We start from the raw sequence: 22279 nt of genomic DNA on the forward strand, positions 1-22279 counted from the left end.
TACCAGGTTTCTTTCCTCGGAAGTAAAGTGGTTGGGAAGTGACGCAAACATTCGCCTCACATAGTGCCGAGGTCAAGAATGCGTGGAACTCTACCTCCACTTCTGCATACTTCGGCATAGCATGGTGTTCACATTCCGCCTGCATTTCATTTTGCTCGCAAAGCCCTAATAGTATCTTATCTCTGCGTCTGTCCTTCAAGATGAAGGCTCCTCTGAGGCCTTCTAACCAGCAGGGAAGATGATTCTGTACATTAAAATAGATAGGAAGAAAAGCGGTCGTTACACTATTCCCCCATTCGCAGATGGTTTGAAAAAAACCACGAAAAACCTCACTCAGTAAAATCGATATAACGACAGCAATTCATGTAAGATTTGAGGTTTTCACAGCGGTGAGTATGAAGATTTCTGTCTTCTGGGTTCTTGCGCTGTGTAGTCTGGTCGATGTTAACCAACGTTTCTGAGGTCATACTGCCTCCGTCATCAGGGCGATGAGTATGAAGATTTCTGTCTTCTGGGTTGTTGCGCTGTGTAGTCTGGTAGATATTTACCAACGTTTCAGAGGTCATACTGCCTCCATCATCAGGGCGATGAGTATGAAGATGTCTGTCTTCTGGGTTGTTGCGCTGTGTAGTCTGGTCGATGTTTACCAACGTTTCATAGGTCATACTGCCTCCGTCATCAGGGCAATTCAAATTAAGTAGTCTAACCCATGAATAACGGTCACTTGAGACATACAGAATTAACCTGCTTGGGTATAATCTATTATTATAATTTATTGTTACTCATAATTAATGCCACTTCAGTCCACAATATTTTACCATATGGATTTCATGACAGAAGACGTAAGATATGTACTAAATCATCCACATTCAGGTTTATGTCTTAAGGTGGCCATGAGCGACACGACTTAACGAAAGGCATGTTTTCCATGATTAAGTCGAAAATTGAGCGTCAAACCTCTGACAACGAACACACGCACAGACTTTGTCGCAGTCTTATTCTCAGTATTTTGTTTTACGGTTGATGATACGAGTTCAGAGAGAAACACCGGATTTCAGTCGGACTTTCTGTTAATTCAATGTTGAATAAAATTACGACGCTTTCTATCCTGTTTAATAGCTGGCTGGACAAATCAAAACAAACTTACATATACATGTTAAATGAAATGCACTTGCAGGAGACAGAATGACACAGCTACTTGCGAATACGCTTCGAACCAGCTTCAAATCCGCAGTTTTTAGAAGTTCATAAGAATACTGATTGCTCTTCACGTCATTTAGACAAAACCTATAAAACTCGATGAATTCTGTAGCGAATTCATAAGAACGGAAGCTCACGTCTCCTGTCACTCTAATAATAATTATATAACAAAGGAACGTAAATTTCATAAAGAGAAAGGGCTGTAAGTACTCTGCTCACTGACTTAGGTAACTGCACAGCAAGCCTCACGCCTACACGCATATCACGACTTGTAGACTTCAGAGTAAATCTTCAGGCAAAAAATTAGGGTACTTCAGATTTGTCGGAGGTTCAATTTCTGACCAATCCTTCCTATCAAATTCGCCACACGCTCCTCTCTTCCAGAAAGTTTGCCCTCCCAGACGCAAGCCTTCTGGTAGCTCGTGTAAACGTGTATGACTACTCTTAAGCAGGAGAACTGTAGTTCTAATTTACAAATTTTAATGCTGTAATTAATGTTGTGGTACATAACAATTTATGTAAGTATTCTTTCTTCATTACAGTGTTTCGAGGGACTTAATATTCCGGTTTTCGGACCCGAATGCAGCCAGCTATGTGTAAGTATTAAAATAGAATTTTCTATTTCAAGAAATTGACGTCCATCGTTAGACAAAGTAAAATAAATGGTTATGTAAGAATATTACGTAACATATGGCAATATAAAAATATTTCAGCTGGTATATGGCGATCTACGGTCAGAAATGCTACATAAAAGCGTTGTTGTTGTGAATACTATGATAATAGTTTTATTCTGTTTACCTACCAGAATAATTAGTGACTGATATACATTATCACAATTCTAAGGTCGGTCCCTAAGCTACATGTGTTTCTGCTGCCAATGCTATTTGCAAGGGCATTAATATCTTTAAGAAATGTTACGACTATATTTTGATTATGAACATTTTACTACCTATAATTCGACTTCGTTTTAATTTTTATTTGTTCATACTCTGTAAGATTCATACTGTATGTGCACAAAAATACGAAAGTAAAAATGAGAAATAAGTGAAACCAAAAACCAAACTTTGCTGAAAGAAGAAAATTCACGCATGACAAAAATTATAATCTTCCCATTGCTCTCGAAGCCAAGTACTTCACGGCATTTGACTGACTTGTTAAGGTATTTAACGAACGCATTAAGTTCAGAAGTTATCTAGCCTCAAATAGGGTGACAATGATTTTCAGTGAACTACAGCGGATAGGGTAGAACGCATTCGCTTCCCACTAAAAGATCCGGATATCTACAAAATACAGATCAGATTAATCATCGATAAATAAACTTTATCAGTGCACCATGTCATTTTAAATAATCTATTAATTGCATGGGAGGTGGTATTACTCCTGACAATATTATATTTTCGTAACTGTGCACCCGTGCATCTATCAACAATTTATTGTACATATAATGACATCATTCCGGAGTTATTTTCATATTACAGAACGGGTCCGAGGACTGTATCAAAAGCTGTTCTTGCCGTAGGGAACTTCACAATAATTCAGGTAAGTAAATCTGTCCATGAATAGGATAAATATTTGCAATAAAATATCCAATCACGCAGGCATATTGCTTAACAGAAGTCTGACACAAGCAATTATAAATAATAAAAACAAGATAAGTCATACGGATAAATTCAAGAGACTTACAAACTTCTGGAATTATGATGCCACTTCTGATTTCGGACTTCATAAAGTTTAAGGGATTGATTTTTGTTGCACAGTATTTTCATAAATATGACCTCAAAATTTTTTTCATTGAAAAATGCTCAGTCAAGACAGGTATTCTCTTAAATATTATACATCTCGAACTGTTTCTGTAATCCTTACATATCTGAAAATAAAAAACTATTTATTTACATAAATTCGCTGTTCAACGTTTAGACGTATATACTGTAGAAAGATGAAGATATATAAGAGGAAACCTGACACGTTTCCGAGTTACTGATGTGCACAAAGACGGACTGTGAAATTTAATTTGTTGACCATGAGCGAGCATTATTATTTCATCGTTAAATTTAACTTATAAGGATTGTTTCCGAAAGCATAACCATGAAATTCATGGGTCATAAAACATGGCCGTACAAGAAAATTGGGCACAAAAAAAAAACACATTAGGCAAGTTCAGTCTTGCCATTTTACGCTGTATGAACAACGGTATCCTGTATGTATGTATGTGTGTATGTAAACGGCGTAGTTTGAGCAGTTCATTTAATTTTAGTGGAAAACATTTCAGTTTATAAAATTCTAGGAATTAAATAAATAATTGGTCACTAAACTAGGGAATTTTATACATCGGTTGTCACTTTAGCTAGGCCAGAGGCTGTTTGTATTTCGTGTGCTTGTGTTCCAGTTCACTCGCCTCGATAAACCGGCAGAAACGCGTAGCGTGAAGTGAAAATATCGGATCGGTAAATTCTGAATGCTAAACGGATATATTAAATATGAGGCTTACGTACAGATATTTGTGTAATCTATTTAACAAAAACCCTAATGACCTGTACAAGAAACGACCCGAACTACACAAGACCTAATGAAGGGTCACTGGAACTGTTTTATCTTCTCAGGAGTCAAACCAAAATGAGCGGAAGATAGGCTCATAGTTGGCAGTCTACACAGAAGTTATCGTCGGCGCCATGAGAACCTAAAATCTCACAAATATATTGTACTCCTAATAGCCATTGTCAGTCACGATGAACTGTACGACTGAGCCGTTAGTGTCGTAGCAAGAAATGCAAAAACAATTATGGTGGCGTCTATGGTGGGGTGTGTGTTTGGCGGGAGTCCGGAATGAGGCGGTCGGTTTTGTGTTTGTGCTTTTGGTACTAATATCGTGAATGCTTTCAAATTTAATTAACTTTCAAGAAATTGTACAAACTTCGAATTTCAAAGATCCTGCTGCAATAAACTGTATTAATGTTTAACACAAAGAAAGTAGCGTCATAATTTCTGATAAATTTTAAAATAAATTCTCGTATCGAAAATAAAACGAGTTGTACTAAATGTTTCACTGTGTATATGTAGAATGCTGGAACACTGATGTAACGTGTGAGAAAGTTCGTAGGTCTGAAATAAAAGGGCCAGGTCCTTCTCCACCCCGGCTTCACTGCAGAGAAACCACATTGCTCAAAGTCGCGTGGCAGTGTCCGGGCAAACCTGTGTTCGTCGTCGAGACGCGACGAGAAGGCGTCGACGTGTGGAGTCCGTTGGAGAAGGTACAGTTGCGAATTGCTCAAGTTTTGTCGATGTGTTGCAATTTTCATTCGCATTGTGTATTACTTTCAAACTTTTGATATATAGTTTACTACTGAATCAGACTATTTTATTTGTACGTTTACAGGTGGTTTATTACTGGTGTTGACTTATGTTTGGTAAATGTCCGGACCATTAACAATAATAAATTCATTTTATTCGTAACTCCAGCAAACTTAACGTATCTATAATGTTTTCTACCTTATAATATATTTTAAAAAAATCATAATGCATATAATTTAAAGTACGTTTTAGACAACATAAAATTGAACACATTGCTCTAGAGACGGCATTAGTTTTATATTCTTTATTCATAAGGCACTTTCATAACGACTTTACTACGTGTCCTTTACGTTTGGAAAATGGTGGTATCAGAGTTCCAAACAAAAACTTAAAATCAGCACTTTCCACACGAAAGATGACCTTCTGTTCGCTGTGCCTTAGCAGCCAATGTAATTTTTAATAGGTTTAATATTAACTTCTTTAATAACCCACTTTTTAACATAAAACTTTTGTTTAAATCTATTTATCGATAATTACAATGTTTGTACTTTAATAACTATAATGTACTTCTTACGAGAATGTGTTTTTATTTTAATTTAGAAATTGTTTGGTTTTATGATCGATGCATCTTTATTCAGCTTACTCAGTAATTGGATCGCGTATATGTTAAGTTAGTACATTAAAATAAAGACAGCAATCTTCAGACTCAAATCCTACATAAAGAATGTAATTAAGTTATTAGGCTATTCTACGTTAAACACGCTCTGACATAATAAAAACATAACATAACATGTTATACTCCTGGAAGTTGTAAATGTAAAGGTGTCTCACTACACGCCATGCGGGGGGGGGGGGGGAAGTGGTCAGCGTGACGCCCCGGCCGCGCTTAACCCCCGAGACCAATTGGATTGGTGGCTGGATAAACCCCAAAGGCTGTCTGGACGCAGATGCTACAAAAAACTCTTTGCCCCAGCCAGGGACCAAACCTCAGCCATCCAGTCCGTAGTCAGAAACAAGAAGTTGTACAGTCCATTATTAACGTGAACTGCCGACGTCCATATATTGATTAAACTTCGTATAAATATAATAGAACTTGAAGGCAGTTTGAACTGCATGTTTTGGCATGCTACTTACCATGAGAGTTAAAATGTAAATTTCTTTGTTTAATTTTAGTGTTTTAAATAGTAGTCGCTAAATTTCTAATCCATAAAATGTGGATAAGATAGTTCAATATCATTTTACTTTGTTTTGAATTTTGTCTAATTTCGATACAAGCGTTTTCAGAAGCCAAAAGTGTGCAGGTGTGTAATTACGTACGCAGCAAAATCAGAATTTTCGTTCTTGCGAAACTGTTTTCGGAAGTTTGGTCAAATTAAAATCGCTCAGATTAAACATAAAGAAATGTTAATCATTATACGTACGGGCATTTCGTATTCCCAGGAATGGAACAATGTACTGTCAGGTATAGTATAATTTCATCAGTAAGAATGATCATAAGATGAATGGGTTCTCATCTGCTAAACGGAAGTCCGTAGTAAAATGGCAACTACTATTTTATTCAAAGTCGAAAATTTACCTGCAGAGATCTTATACCGTCGAATGAAACTGAAATATGATACAGCTTTTTTCTCAACCTGCTGTCCGCAAGTTGCGCTTAATGGGCCCGCGAGTTGAATAGATTCTACTGTTATATTTTATTTTTTATTATTCTGCATTGCTGTAAGTCTAGATATTTCTGTCGTCACATTTTTACTTCCACACTGAAGTAAAAAAATCACAAAACTATTCCTTTTATCTACTTATATTTTTAGTTAGTGTGAAATTTATTTAATCAAAATATGTAAGATTTGAGGTTTTCACAGCGGTGAGTATGAAGATTTCTGTCTTCTGGGTTGTTGCGCTGTGTAGTATGGTCGGTGTTTACCAACGTTTCAGAGATCATACTGCCTCCGTCATCAGGGCGATTCATCGCCATGATGACAGAAATCTTCATAATCAAAATTAGATAATTTTCGGAGTGGTGGTCGGCTGTATTAAAAATATTGAGAAACAAGGAGATGGAGGTTATTATATAAAAAGGTTGCGGATACACTCCTGGCATTTGTCTGGTTTGACTGAGGAATACAACAAAAACCATCACTGAGAAAACCTATAAACAGGTCGCGATTTGAACCGGATACTTCGTGAACGCATGTCCAAAGCTTTACCTTGCACCAACTACCTGACGCGTGGTAGTTACAGAAACATATACGGAGGCGGTAAGAAACTAGAATTAGTCATACAAAGTTGGATTGCTGTCAAAAATTCGAAAGAAGATTACGTTTTCAGACACGGAAGAAAATGGTGACACTGTATGACGCGGAAAGTTTTACGAAGTACCAGTTTCGAGTGACAGCCTTTTTGCCGGACGGACAACTAGCAAACGCCTCCACCAGCGACTGGATCTCGACTTTGGACCGTAAGGAAGCCTAGAATTGCATTTGAACAGAGCACAGTAAAGCCGCACTAATTCGTACCCTTCCCTTCCTATGCAGAACTTTACAGAAAATGTCACATTTCTTCAGGAAACGACAGTGTACATCTTATTAAATTTATGATTACTAACGTTTGACACATAAATTACAGTTTTCTATTTTAAAATATCGCTCTCTTCCTGCTCTATTTGGTTTAAACTTCATTTTGACTATAAATATTTTCATAAAATTTCATTTTTATTTTTGTCATATTTGCGTCATAATAAGTTAAAACATATCCTTACGTTGTGAATAAATCTGCTGTTATATGGAGGCTGTTAATTGATAGTATTTACATATAATTATGTTCTAACTTATAATTCGGATTTTTCACTGATTCAGACTACGCTTTTCCCCACATTGCTAAGAATTAGTGAGGTTTTACAGTATTGAAGTATTCTACTATGAGATGTCTGCGCGGTCTTAAGCCACTTTGGAATTACAGGTCCTTATCTTCATGTATTTTCTTGAAAATAAACAGTCTACTATGGACTGATCTCAAATTTAAGAAGTCACACCGTCCATTTCAAAACAAATTATAAAACTTCTGTTAATAAAGAACTCAGAGAGTAGCGCCAATGAAAGAGACGGCTGGATGAGAAATGTTAAGTTAAAACTTATTGTACTTACAAACGTAAATTTAAACAAATAGTTCTAGTATATACAATAATTGTGTTGGGATTTTTACAGGTGCATTTGAACCAGGTCCTGTGGGTGACATACGGGCTACAAATGCAAGTTTGAGACCCGACGGTCTTTATTTGCAGACTACAATCTCATGGGAACCAGCATGGGGTAAGCTGTTTTGACATTTCCTAAATAGACATCACACTCCACCTCACTGAGACGGTTTTTCAGTACAATAAGGCATAATTGCTTTGTTTTGCACAGCCAGTAAAGCAGTTTCGTCGAATTTTCCTTATATAACAAGACAAGGGACTAACAATAAAGACACGTATAATGAAGTAATCTAAGTAACGCACAATATATAACGTTATTTTCACTTTTATCTGTACCAATTATTATTTCTTACAAATACCTATCTTTTGGGGGACGTGTAACAGCTGAGAATTATACGTCGGAGTTATTTGCATTGCTTTTAAACATGCACGTGTTATTAAAATTGTATAAAAACTAATGAATTCTTGTTGGAAAATAAGAAGCAGATATCATACAGCAGTTCTCAGAAAATAAGAACAACAAATTAAGACAACGCATTGATTTGTATGTTAAAAATAAAATCTTTTTAAATTCCTATTTTCAAATTAATCCAGCAGATTTATTTATCCGTAAATTGTCTAAATCATCATAATAGCTTCCCTACTTAAACCCAGGGTCCATTATGTAAACAATTGCTTTCGTGATTTTCTGCAGACGTGCCAGATAATTTCTTGTATATGTGCCAGTCCAGGTTCGTGGTTCGATTCCCGAACGGGCTGAACCTTGAGATGAGGGGTAAACCACGCTTTGGCATATTAATCTGGTTTATATGAAGGTGCGATTAGAGGATATTTGATACTCCTTACTTCAACCAAATTTGAGTGATTTAATTAATTTTGGCATTGTTAAATGTATTAAATTGGAAGAGAGCGGTGACACTCAGTCGTGTGAACGTCTCTCCTCCCGACATTCCGACTAGCGAGAACGTGACTTTAACAAAGGTTTCGCACTCGTAAAAGCTGTTTACGAGGCGAAAACTTAAGCCCTTCCATATGTGGAATGAAGGTTGCCCGACAACCGTCGTCTGACTGCGACTGGAACCAATGGAATTCGAATGTGACTTTTCGACACGTTTCCGACGTCATGGGGTGACTTTTGGGTTGACGAATCGGATCGTCGTATTAAATTCAAAATTTAAGAACAGTTACGTTACGGGGTTATTTATAGCAGGACTGCGTTGTGTCGGTGAAGTCAGATAAAATTGTACTAAGGAATGTTGTAATAAAATGAATATTCCCTAGATAGAACAGCTGTACATTGTCTTAAATTGGCTGTAGCTTATTCATCTCACGTTCTCTAAATTATTCAATTTTCAATGGAAATCTCCGGGATTATCATTCATTTAAAGTCACCGAAAATTCTATGACATTCTCTCGCTGTCAATGAGAAGCAAACGGGGCGATCAACGTTTCGCTGTAGTGAGGGCACCAATAGCGAATGGGGCAGTGCTTAATGTTCTTAAGATAGAGAAAATTATTGAAAAGTGTTGTACATTAAGCCTGAAACTTAAACTTCATATATTTAATTACTTGTTCTCTACTTTTTTTAGAAATGCTACCAATGCATCACTGAAAAGCGAGCTGCCTTACTGTAGGTGCACTGGGGGTCGTCATATGGCATATGTCTAACACAAACATTAATTTCAATGTTGCGTATTTGTAATACAAAAATATTGATTCAGGAAATCTTAATAAACGTCATATTTCTATTCACGTAACGTCGTTTTAAATAAGGAGGTTATGAACTTTGAAATCTCTTCAAAAATAAGCGTGTTCGATTGGCTGTTTCCGTATGTCTCATCTTCTGAGAAGGAATGACGAATAATAAAAACACGTGAAAACTAATAAACCCCAAAATGTTAACATTAAATATAAAGCAAGACGTGTAAGAAAACTCAAAATAAACGTGATTCGTTGTATTCATATTTTAAAAATTCTGCCCACACCGCACAGTGGGATAGATTGCGATTCTAGCCGGAAAAAATTAATTTTTCTCACATTTAAATATGTCAGAATTTTTTCTTGGATTCTGTTAATAAAGATCCCTTCTATAAGAAAATGGCAAGAGTGCATGTTTTAAAGAAGACTAGCGCACCCCAGCTTCTCTTATCTGTTAGTGTTGAAGGAGGAAGAGATGCTTATGTTAGTAGTTACGTTCCAGACAGCTTGGAAGCAAGACCCTTGTAGCAGAAGACGAAAGGAAAATCTTTTGATATTTTAAATAGAAGTTATTGAGGAAGGTATGTAATATATTTTGTAGTAGGTTTTTTATAAATATCTGTATTATTTTTATACATATGGCACGCTAACTTAAATATGGCGCTTTAACTGATCACTTTTCATCTTTCCGATGTTCACATAGACTTTTAGTTGCTAGAGTCATCGAGAGTCACGACCAAATTCACGTAAAAATATAGAATAGAGTATGCACTTTAAGATGAGGCCTGTTTCGTTTACTAGTTTTTGCTAATCTGAGTGTCGTGAATTTTTTCCAGAATTAGGAGCACCTCCGCCAATCTCACGCTGAGACATATTTCCGTTACTGTGCAAAAGGATTACAGCTTTTGATTAACTTTGTGCTTATATTCTTAAAAGATTAGATATTGTAAAATGTTCTTCCGAAAATAGAAACCGTTTAAGTGTGATTTTGAAGAATCTGCGTATCAATTTTAATAAAAAGTGAGTACAGTGACTCCGCAATAAGAATTTCTTTTTAGATAAGAATTCTAATTGGTTAGATGTGTATCTAAATTTGCCAGAAACATTAGTAGAGCAGATAAAACAAAGTAACAGGTTCGAGCCATCGACAAGTGGGGTCAGGGGTAGGCGAGGAAAACTTTTTCAAGAATGTAGTGATAGAGGAAAACAGAAAAAAATCAGCCTTTAGTGGAAAATCATGAAGTATCGGCGAATATTTCTGGAATTAATGAAGACCTTATTTGCCGATTTTCTATAATTTTGTGCACCTTGTCCTGTGGATAGACAGTGAATGTTGAGGCATTTGATAATTATGCCATGGAAACAGCAAATTTATATGTTAATTTATAACCATGGTACTATATGCCTGCAAGTGTCCATAAGATACTGATTCATGGCGGAAAAATTATAGAATCTGCCTATCGGATTGTTATCTGAAGATGGCCAGGCACAAAGATGTGCGAAGATACAGACTCGATCCCGCCAGGAAATGTTCGCGAGAACGAAATTTAGAAGATGTCCTGCACATGTTACTAGTTTGTTCTGATCCTTTAATATCGCAGATTAAACAGGCCTCGAGAGCAAGGAAGCCACATTTACCTTCTGAAGTACTCAAATTATCGAAGGAACCGGATATTGATACTGATAAGCAAAAACATGAGGACGAGGAAGGATACAGCTCTTCGGATGCTTCGGATGGATGTCTCTTCCGATGAAGAATACTGACATGAATAATGCTCTGAGTTAAATATTTATGTATTAATGTTGTGAATTCGAAAGTAGAGTAGCTTTTATAATTATATTTGCAGTGTAGTGATATTTGTTTCTACTAACATGATTTGCATGCATTATTTTTCCTTATTCAGAGCGTATTTCGTCCTTTTACACATAAAACTACTTAATATATATTATAAAATAATATATCGCACTTTTTGCTGTCAGAATTTTCATTTTCAATATTCAGATTAAAAAAAATCAAATTTCGATTTTTTTTCCGGCTAGAATCGCAATCTATCCTACTGTGCACCGCAACGAACACCTTCAAATTATCGTCCTGCTTGGATTCGCCTCGTGAAACCATTTACGGAGGCAAACGAGAAGGAGCACGAGCCCGAAACGTCTGGACGCACCTTAACCCTTTAAATCTCAGTGGTAACTATACGTACCACCTGCTTTAACAATCAGTAGCTGCATTTGTATTCATCGATTCCATAAAGTTCCCACTGTAAACAGCTATTACTTCCTACACAGAATTAATAAATTAATCTTTGTAATGGAGAAGTGTTGTGCTTTCTTTGAGGTACGGACTGAATTCGTAAATACTACCTAGACAATTTTCGATTCTAAAGGATTAACACAAAGTTTAGGCTATATTACACAGTCTCCAGCGTTAAGAAAATGGGGCAGGCGAAGGTAGCCTGAAGCCAACAGAGCGAGGCAAATTCGATAAAGAGAATTTGTGACATATAAGAAAAGAGGAATAAAACAAGAAGCAAAGGAATGAGTTACTTCTCTCCACTTCCTTTGGTTCTCGCATTAATTATGAAGTACTTCGGTTGCATTGTGCTTCTTCATTGAATAACGGGCGTACTTTTCAGTTCTGCCAGTAAACAAGGGGCACAACCCTGAAAGTAACGTTCTCGAACGAAAACGTCCTTAAAGAAACCCTTTCTACTACACAAATACATTTTTTTATTCCATATTCTTTCATTTCAGTAATAAACAGTTTCGCTTATTTAGACTGTCTTGAATAAGAGTTCGTTCTTTTATCAAATAAGTTAATAAAGAACATTTGTACTGGTTCCCGTCGGAAAGAAAGTCGACATTTAATATAGCTATGCGAAGACATACGTAACATTACAATGTCGACCTTTTAAAAATGATCCCAAATGATTATAAAAGGTTTTCCCTCCACATAAATGTTATAAAAACGCTTAAAACGTAGATAAAATAATACAAATAAACAAATAACAATATACTTTATAGGTTCATGTAATAAAAATTAATTTTAATTAATACTTGATAATTAATCCTTGAAGATATTTATGGGAATAACTTAGGATGCATATATTTTATTTCAGAAGCTTCATTCAGTAGTAAGGGCTTCCAGCGGGCCGAATTGATCAGTGAAAGAATTGAATTCATCCACAGTTCTTTTCCAGATACTATTAACATGTTATAGTAATCAATTACTGGAGTCAACTTTTCTTCATAGAGTAATATCACACTCCTACCTGCGTGTAGCTGATGAAATTTCTCAGTAGAAATTTAAAAAATTCCGAAAACGTTTCGCTCACGCAGGCATGTACTTTATCCATTAAAATTATAAATACGAGTGGCCATTGCTGAAATAAAGTAACAGGATATTATATCAGATTTGGGAAACGTTTGTTCTATATCTGTCCGTTTGTCTGCGTAAAGCAGAACTATAAGAGCTAAACGTTATATAGTACCCTGAATCAATATATATTACAATAAACATCAGAGTCAACACTTTCAATACATACCATTTAAAATGGCAAGGAAATTTTCAAATACGTTGTATGTTTTCCTTTCTTACAGACAGAACATGCTACTATGAAGCGGTGTATCTGTCGGGCATGTCTTGGAATAACCCCGTTTACATTGAGGAGGTACGATTATGAATGACTAAGTTATGTTTATATTTAACTAATATGATTAGAGTCTTTCCTAATATGAATATAATTCTGCTACTGTAAACCTACATATTATTACAATCAAATCCCGATAATCAAAGTAGAAATTGCTGTTGATTCCACTCGTCTAAATTTCAGAACCACACACAGGCCATTCTCCTTATACACGGATGTTGCGTTTTCGCAAATCGCCGCGTATACTGAAAACACGTAAAACGAGAAACGTATAACAATCATAATTTTGACGTTAAATTGGAGCCAGAATTTTGTAATAAATCTTGAATATGCAGAAATGCGTGTAGCAAAGGCGCGTATAACGAAAGTCGCCTGTAATAGGAGAAAACCTATTTATTATAAAAGTACAGAGAATGTACTTAAACATGGGGTTAACAACCATATTGAGTTTAATAAATGTTCATTAGTCATATACTAACTTTATAAACTTTCTGTTACATGTCAGCCAGAGAAGTTCGAATATTTGTTGGATTCCTTAAAGTTTGGAACAAAGTATAATATCTTCATTATGGGAAAGAGTAAAGACAGAATGAGGGAAAGCAACAAATCTTGGTTCAATTTCTCAACTCCTCTTTGCCTCCAGTATCATCAAAATGACCTAACAAAATGTGGTGAGTACAGGTATCTCCAAAATACATGCATTCTGGACAATTCGAAGAGAATTTTAGATATAACAGGTTCTTAGTAGTTACATAATGTTTTGGATTAACGTTCACTTTTAAATCTCTGAATTTTGTAAGAAATATTTTGCAGTAAACCTAACCATATTTCAGTAATAAATAAACAAATATCCAATATCACTGATAAAGTTGAACGCAACTGTCACCTCTCGGCTCCGGTCAGGAACTGTAAAAATATAGGCAAGTTCATTTCATTGTATTAAAGAGCGATATTTAACACATATCTTGAAAACATTGTACCGCTTGTCGGTGTGAGTCATGCATTTCCAGCCGGGAACCGGGAAGTGAGAGTTACGTTTGTCTTTATCAGCGTAAGAATTGTACCTGACCGCGACAGATAATGGATCCCACGTGCATGCCGTTGCAAGTAGCAGTGCGAAAATGTAAACGACCTACGTTCCTAGAGTCGTGGCTTTCGTTAGAAGATTCTTAACATTAATATTCAACGCGTTATCTTCTGCTTCGAGGTTTACATTCACATATAAAATTAGTCTTGAGAGTTGAATTCAAGCCGAAAGAACCCACAACCAACAAAATATGCAGCCATTCTAGTATGTACTGATTATTTCAACTGGCGATGCAGCGCAAGTTAACTGAAAAAGTGTCTTGAAAATAAAATTTGAAACAATTTCTAGAAATCAAACTAATTGTTTCCTTCGAAATAGATTTTCATATCTTCCAGAGTAAATTTCCTTTGTAGCCTGAAAGCAACTTTTAAGTGAAATGTCTGCCAGTAAGAAAGTAAAAATTGCTGTGTTTAAGGACTGAAACAAGTTCGTTCGATTTATGCACTGCCCACGTAAATATATTTACTGGGAATTTCCATAACACAAACCACAAGGAAGTAATTACAGTCTATTATCATGACGTTGGTGTGTGGTTTATATATAAACAAAATATGATATCATATTTTAATTTCAACCTTAAATAAAATTTAAATAAATTTCACATTTTACTTTTAATTATAGATGTAATTTAAATAATTTTAATATTATACTTTTTGTTTTAAATCTAAACCACTTTGGCATTTTAGTTTTAATTTTAGGTTCAATTTAAATCACTCATCATACTATATGTGACTGTGAGTATTTTTTATTTAGGCCTATACACTCATGACACAGACAAACTGCAAGAGTATTAAACATATGTTTATAATTGTCATTTATGCAGAACAGTACATTAGCAAATGTATAATCACGTTCTAATTTGTCAAGCTGACTTTATTTGAGGCGTCTATTCAGTCCACAAAAAATACGTTACTGAAGTTTAACTTCCAAAAACTACGCAAAGCAAAATAATGTCTTTATTTTAATACTAGATAGACAAAGATGCCCAGCTTCACGCTCTATATTCCTTTATACTAGGGACAGAGTCCTCTCGGAGTCCATTGGTTAGAAGGCTGCGTAAGTCTTAGAGCTGTTCTGGCATGACAAAAGAGAAATAAAAATTCCAACTACTTGGCTTTTCTTGTACTCAACACTTCTCTAAGCTCCGTGCCAAACATTGTGGATTCCAAATTATCAAATATATTAGAACCATCCTAAAGTATGAACATAGTTAAATCGATACCCGCAAATAAATTATTATATTTTCCTTTCGTTGCTATTTTATTACAACGCAAAACACTTGAATTTAACGTTTTCAAGGCAACGAACACTATAATAACTATCGAATTGCATGCTTCTAGACCACGGAAACACTGTGCGACTTGTAAATCGTTAGTATAGCGATGCTAGCTTTGCTGCCCTGCTAGTTCTGAGCTGTCTTCACTCACCTTGGCTTCGCTATTAGTGTTGCAAAGTTACAAACTTTTTTCTATAACCTTGAAGCATATAATTTAGTGACACTTACTATAAATGCCTCTAATAACATTATTTTTTTTAGTTTTGAATGCCAGGTTGTATGTTTCTTTTTAAACACTAAGAGTGTTTTATGATTTTATATTTCTTGAGCGTCTCTACGGCCAAGTGTGGTATATTACAGTTCCTCCAAAGCCGAGCAATGTGTCAGTACAAGAGAAAGAGCTTAACGGCTCTCAGCTTCGTGACGTCACTGTGTCCTGGGCAACGCCCGCCGTGCAGCCTTCATTTCACAAGGTCGAGCTGTTTAGAAAAATACCCGAGGATTATTCCATTCTTGCACAAAAGAACGTCACTGGAGTGAGTTAAATCTAATTGTTTGATGATTAAATGTAGTCTATACAGAAATACTCGTATTTACTGATTGTATCGATTCTATCGTCAGCTTCGGGCCCTTTTCCAATCAACAACTTTAAACCAACAAATATGCTAATCTAATTTCTGAAATCCTTGACTATCTCATCTTCGTTTATCTTCCATCGTAAGATTCTACAGAGCTAAGTTAGAGGCAATAAATACATTAGAAATTCAATACTGAACGAAATTAAGAGTGTTTCTTTTTGAAAAGTGAATGTTGTGATTATAGTGTGTTTGCGCTTGTATATTGACAATTCAGTATTTTGTCGATAATATTAGTTCCATATAATGACACGTTAAACTGGACAAAATACAAATAAGTTCTCATTGCACTTGTAAATCTGTCATGCAACAGAATTCTACGTGGGTGGTGTTCAACGCGTTGAATGTGGGTTTGCAATATGAAGTAACAGTGGAAGCTGTATCCCCAGCTGGACCCAGCGAAAGAGCAATTGTGATCAGGACAATCGACGATTTCCACGCCAACAGTAACACTTCGAATTCAAGTAAGATGAACTACATTGTTCAATGTTACATTGGGGTGAGACTATGTCTCTGAGGAATGTATGTGGTTGTTATGAAATGCAAACAGAATTTAAACTGATGCACTTAAAGGACGAGAACGTGGTAATGAACTCTCGAAAGAAGCAAAAATATCTTTTAAAAAATATATACCATATTCTCTACAGAAAGCCCCGCGTGGAGTGCACAGACCCTGTCTCTCACTCTGCTTCCGGTCGTGCTGTTGCCGATAGCTGCTGGCATATTTGTGTATGTTTGCCATCGTCGCGGGAAAGTACGTCAACACGAAAAAAGATTCCAGTACATTGAGGTGAGAAAGTGGTATTGTGACATTAAAAATAATATGCACATTCAATAACTACTACTTTAAACGTTCGTAGGATTCTAATTACTTAGACTCATTAGCTGATAGCTGTTATATAGCCGATACAGCAATTCATTCATTATAAGTATATTAAAATAAACTTTCATGATTAACAAGTGAAGGAAAGTTTATTTTCATACTATATTTTTCTATGTGTACAATCTCAACAAAAATATCTGTAAGTGCTAAAGTTTGTACACTAAATTCTAGACTTTGTAGGTAAATATTATGATATACTAAGTAATGGAAAATAACTTGATATGGAAGTCTGAACGGGATTTTGTAAGATTTATATGCTGGTCAAAGGGAAAGAACATCCTTGTATTTTAAGAAATGTTCAGATTTAAGGAATAATTTAAGAAAAATTAATTATTTGCGTAGAAATATTTTTGACGAATACTTTAAAATATTGTGACGTGTTGCTTTGAGAGCAGCATAACAATGTCAATAAACAGTTTAGTTGTCTGTTTATTGACATTGTCGCGTCTGGCATTGTTGTAACCGTTTATAGACATTGTTGTATTTGGCATTGTTGTATTTGTTTATAACCATTGTTGCGTTAGACATTATTGTGTCTGGCATTGTTGTGTCTGTGGCTACAATATATATAGCAAGGATTACGTAACTTATATTGAACCATGGCACCAGACAGAGATGAATGGTAAGTTTATCGCCCAGTCATCTATAACCACCCCCCTCCTTCCGAAGGCTGATTAGCATCTCACACTGTTTTGTGCATGGTTACAAAAAGATAACTATCTTCCCAGTCAGTTAATCTATATTCTTTTCCAGAGTTACTATAATATGAAGCCAAGAAAATAATTATATCGTTTATTCAGAATATTTACCTAATAATTATAATTATACACTGAAATATATATATATATACAACTTGACATTTATGACATTAACTTGTATTTAATGAAATATATTGGCTTCAACTTTGAAATGCAACTTCGAAATTGGCGAACATGTGACCACAAGGCACGAAAAAATTCGAACTACCAGTAGGTCAGCTTTCTCACTATGCACATTCACTGCAGTTATAGCTTTACTGCATTTACAGAGTAATAACATGCCTACATATACAACAGGAATTAATGAAAATGGGTACATTATTTCTGTATTATAAGCCAGCTTGAATACATGATGCTACAGAAATATTTCGCATTTATTTCTAACATCGATTGGTTGGTATTTTCACTCATGAATTATCAGACGCTGGACCAGAAGTCGCCTTTACGAACAGAGGACTGCAGTTCTGTTGAATATGACGTCGATTTCGATGCAAAGTGGGAGATCCCGAGAGAGAATCTGCTCCTGAGTGAAGTATTAGGAGAAGGAGCCTTTGGTATCGTTCGGAAAGGAGTGGTTCAAGAAGGCAATGACAGGCGAGACGTGGCAGTCAAGATGCTTAGAGGTGGTTATAAACACTTCACTTGTATTCAAATCAAACATTTTTATATTAGTGTATAATGCAATCAAGCTCATAATAGTTTCTACCGTAAATTACTTTTAAACGTACTTAAGTAGGATTTGAGGTTCTCACGGTGGTGAGTTTGAAGATGTCTGTCTTCTGGATTGTAGCGCCGCATAATCTAGTAGAAGTTTACCAACATTTTAGAGGTTCTTCCTACCTCCATCATCAGGGCGATGAGGACCTCTGAAATGCTGGTAAACGTTTACCAAATCACACGGTGTTACAGCCTATAAGACAGCCATCTTCGTAAAAAAAATATTGTTTTTTCCCTTCATTAATACGTAGCTTTCAACTTTTAAATATTAAAATACACTTAATTTTTCCCAAAACCAGCAATAAACAATGATAATAAAAATTATGCATAGAAATTGGTACAGAACGCGTTCTTGTAATAATTATTTTAATTAAAAACGCTGGTGTACTACGGCGTCTCTTGGTATAATGTGCTTGTAACAATTTTGTTAACAGACTTATAACCGCGGTGAGAATAACTAGAAACATTATATAAGAGAAGTCGGCTTATTTTACGATATGCATGACAAGTTTTGGGTCAGTTTAATTGCATTTTTCCTGCAAACGATCACGGTGCCACGAAAAATAGCACTTCTTGGCCTGCCAAGAAAATGTGATTAAGTTACCGGCAGGACATTAGCATAGAATAAAAATTTGAAATAAAATTTGCATTCAGAGTCAACTGACTACTGACAAAGCTCTGCTTTAGTAAATCAATACGATGTGGTATGATCACCAGAGAAGCCGAGCGCAGAGGAAGTGAGGCAGTTCAGGCAAGAGATCATCATGATGCAGTCCGTCGGTAGACATCCGAACATCGTGTCTCTGATTGGCTGCTGTACCAGCGACGACCTACTAAGACTCGTCGTGGAGTACTGTGCCCAAGGGGACCTGCTCAACTTCCTGCGCAAGGTGCAGTCCCCAAAAAAGACACACCGGCACATTATCATCTGCCTACATCTCAATCGTCTATCTATACCCACCTATTTATACCCATTATCTACCTATGCCTATCTATTTACCTATTTATATCTACAGGACATCCCAAAAAGATGTATACACAAACCATTTTCTCAAATTTAGCCTAACAATATCATCCTCCGGTCTAAACCTAAGATTCCAAAGTAGTCTCACTCCTTGACGTTTGCCAACAAAAATGTTGCACGAATTTGTCTGACAATGCGTGTTACAATTTCCGTCTTTCTTGTCCTTGCTGGATTACTTTCTCTACGAACATGAAGAGATTTATAAAGCAGTTTTCTTTTCGCACCCGATATTCTCCTACTCATGCTTTTTTTTTACGGAAAATGAAACTTGACGTTGTAATGGTCTCGTGTGCGTTTGAGTTGTCCCAGTAAGTAAATTAATTAATCGATTTCATAGAACTCGATTTGAATGCAGCGATGCGAAAGGCGTTCCAATGTTTACACCTTAGAATTCCTTGATCTCAAAGGCGTTTTAGTGGCTGTGGCAACTTCTGGTGTGGAACTAATACTAGCTATAAACTGATAAACGTGATATGTATTTTGTGACAGAGCTTTAAAATATACTTCTGTTTCGACTGCTTCTGCGGAACATGAATTTAAACACTGTAATTGTGTAATCAATTTAATTTATATTACTATTATTGTTTTTAATCTTATTTTTTGTTCTCTTACGTCATTTGTAGATTGTATTGCGTTATTATTTTGCCGGTATTGTTTTATTGCTTAGCTGTAATAGGCTTCCTTTGGCTGTTGTCAAATACAAAAATAAATTAATTGACTTGAATTATAATCAGTATATAAGGTTTACTTAACGATGCTGTCAGTAGATCAGACTGCATAGTGCCGAATGTTATGATGATTAGTAAATAATGCATTGGGGAGGATATAGAGGAAAGATCTCGTAAGGTCGTAGCCTATTTAAAATAATATACTTGTCTGTTGGGTCCAAAGCAAAGCAACAAAACTTCATTCAGGTTAACCGGTCTTCTGACCGAGATTTGAACCTGGTACCTTCAGAACACAAAGCCAGATATTTACCTTCTTGCTTGATCAAGCAACTCATGAATTTAAATCTCGAGTATTGACAGCCATTAAACATGAGTACAAATTTTGTTTAAAGATTTCTCTTGTAAAATGCACTCATGATGGTGACACAAACCTAAGATTGAGTCTCGTAACTTTCAGGTACGTCTTTTGGTAACAATTTTCAGTCAGTTACGGTTTCAAACGTGTTACAAAGAAACAATCGAAGTACGAGGCTCTGTGCAACATTAAAATTGTACACGAATCCACAATAGCCAAAATTCTGCTCAAATGTGCACGGCCTGAACATTAGATCTTTACCAATCCTGCCTGTCCCTACGCAGACCGAAGTGTTTAGAGACAGTAAGCGTTATTAAGCCCAGTTCTTCGCACCTCTGCTTTGCTTCATATTCCTGGTTCCCTTCCTATTTTCCGCTATTCATTGGTAGTTCGTACCCTATCATAATCGAAAATTATAAGTTAATGTCCCCTCCCCTACTTCTCTCTTAGGCCTATTATTCTCATGACATCTCTTGTTCTAAATCTCCTGTAAAAAAATTTCTATTTTAGATTTAGGTGGGGTCCGAGTGTGTGTGTGTTTTCTGTACACAGACATCAGAAACTTTTAACGAGTCACTACGTGGACCAGACACCCGTCCAAGCAAGTTCTTAGAACCTTTAATTTTAGAAAAGTATTTTTATAACGCATTTTCGATAATTGAATCAACAAATCAAAAATTTAATCAAGTGACAATTACACTTTCTGGGAAAAATATATTGAAGACTATTGAACACAAACTAATATTATGTTAAAAGCAATATTTTCCATCCACAGATAATTGTGCGATTCTTGGGATCATTTTACTACAATTCTGTAATAAACAGACCTATATGCGACTATTTTTCACGGTTCGTAAACCAGCCTTTTGTTCATACACATAACATCCTTCAGATAATTGCAGGTTTCTGTTTCTCGTTAATGTTACCACTGCAAAGAGAGCTAAATGGACCGAGTATGGTCTGTTTAGATGAAGAATGTTCACATAAATATGTTGATAACGACAACCATAACTGCCGACCAAGTTCAAGGACAGACCGCAGACATGTGTAGAAATAAAGTGTGACTAGGTTCTTGCCTGGTTACCTAGATCGAACAATTTTGTTAGTCATAAAACAACTAATAAACCCTAAAATTGTGCAGTGTCAACAAAATGTGTAAAGGGAACGTTTACGAGAGGCTTCTTTTTCTGAGTTAACCTTGTCCAAATCTAGAAGACTAGTGGAAATACACAATGGCCAACTTAGCTATGTATACATATGTGTATGTGCTTATGTATGTCTTAACATACCGGTATTCGTTGCATTTGTGGTCCAAGAACAATTTTGTTTTGCATATTAAAATACCAGATATCCACACTATGATCACAAATAAAAATATAATTTAAAAGTGTTATAACATTTTATTTGTGTTATGTATCAAGAACGAATTGGCTTAAAACAGTGGCCCAAAATACACGTTTCCAGCCACACAGCTGGAAGTCAACATTTTCAAAGATTTATTGACCATTCCTCTTCGTTGAGAAAATAGTGATTGAAAATTCGTGGGTATTTGGAATAACAGAGAAACGCTGGTTCTCTTAACACTGGTTTGATTTCAGAAATGGAGTGAAATGATGAAGAGTACGGAGAGAAAACCTGATGCTATAGTGATACAGTCTGAGACAGTGAAGTACGCTGAGCTCCTAGCACAGGAGACCACAAGTATGTTAAAGACCTGGCCTTCTCTTTAAAGTAATACGTTTTACTGTGTGAGCTGTGATAAAATACAACTGCCTCATACACTGAAGTCAGCGTGGACAATTTATTAACATGTCTGCCTTTACTTATTTTGTAGGAAACAATAATTT

General features: G+C 35.8%; 2 protein-coding genes across 6 annotated transcripts in view; one reads left to right on the forward strand and one right to left on the reverse strand.

Annotated features, from left to right (window-relative positions):
* The window catches only part of LOC110831442 (general transcription factor 3C polypeptide 3), a 67640-nt gene that overhangs the window by 41730 nt on the left and 3631 nt on the right, over nt 1-22279 (reverse strand). The window lies entirely within an intron of this gene.
* Nucleotides 1-22279, forward strand: part of LOC110831437 (tyrosine-protein kinase receptor torso) — a 67379-nt gene that overhangs the window by 34115 nt on the left and 10985 nt on the right. For 2 of the 3 annotated variants that reach the window (XM_087357953.1, XM_087357955.1), the window contains exons 3-15: nt 1743-1796; nt 2679-2739; nt 4258-4448; nt 6817-6946; nt 7692-7796; nt 12980-13050; nt 13535-13700; nt 15753-15928; nt 16341-16491; nt 16675-16817; nt 18090-18291; nt 19103-19275; nt 22031-22133. In XM_087357953.1, the coding sequence (XP_087214079.1) occupies nt 1743-1796; nt 2679-2739; nt 4258-4448; nt 6817-6946; nt 7692-7796; nt 12980-13050; nt 13535-13700; nt 15753-15928; nt 16341-16491; nt 16675-16817; nt 18090-18291; nt 19103-19275; nt 22031-22133 (1726 nt within the window). The remainder of the gene's footprint in view (nt 1-1742; nt 1797-2678; nt 2740-4257; nt 4449-6816; nt 6947-7691; nt 7797-12979; nt 13051-13534; nt 13701-15752; nt 15929-16340; nt 16492-16674; nt 16818-18089; nt 18292-19102; nt 19276-22030; nt 22134-22279) is intronic. The other variant, XM_087357954.1, reaches the window with a different exon arrangement.

This window comes from Zootermopsis nevadensis, unplaced genomic scaffold, assembly GCF_977971745.1.
Source record: "Zootermopsis nevadensis isolate Lab colony 2312 unplaced genomic scaffold, Znev_1.0 Znev_ptg000029l, whole genome shotgun sequence".
Taxonomy (NCBI): Eukaryota; Metazoa; Arthropoda; class Insecta; order Blattodea; family Termopsidae; genus Zootermopsis; species Zootermopsis nevadensis.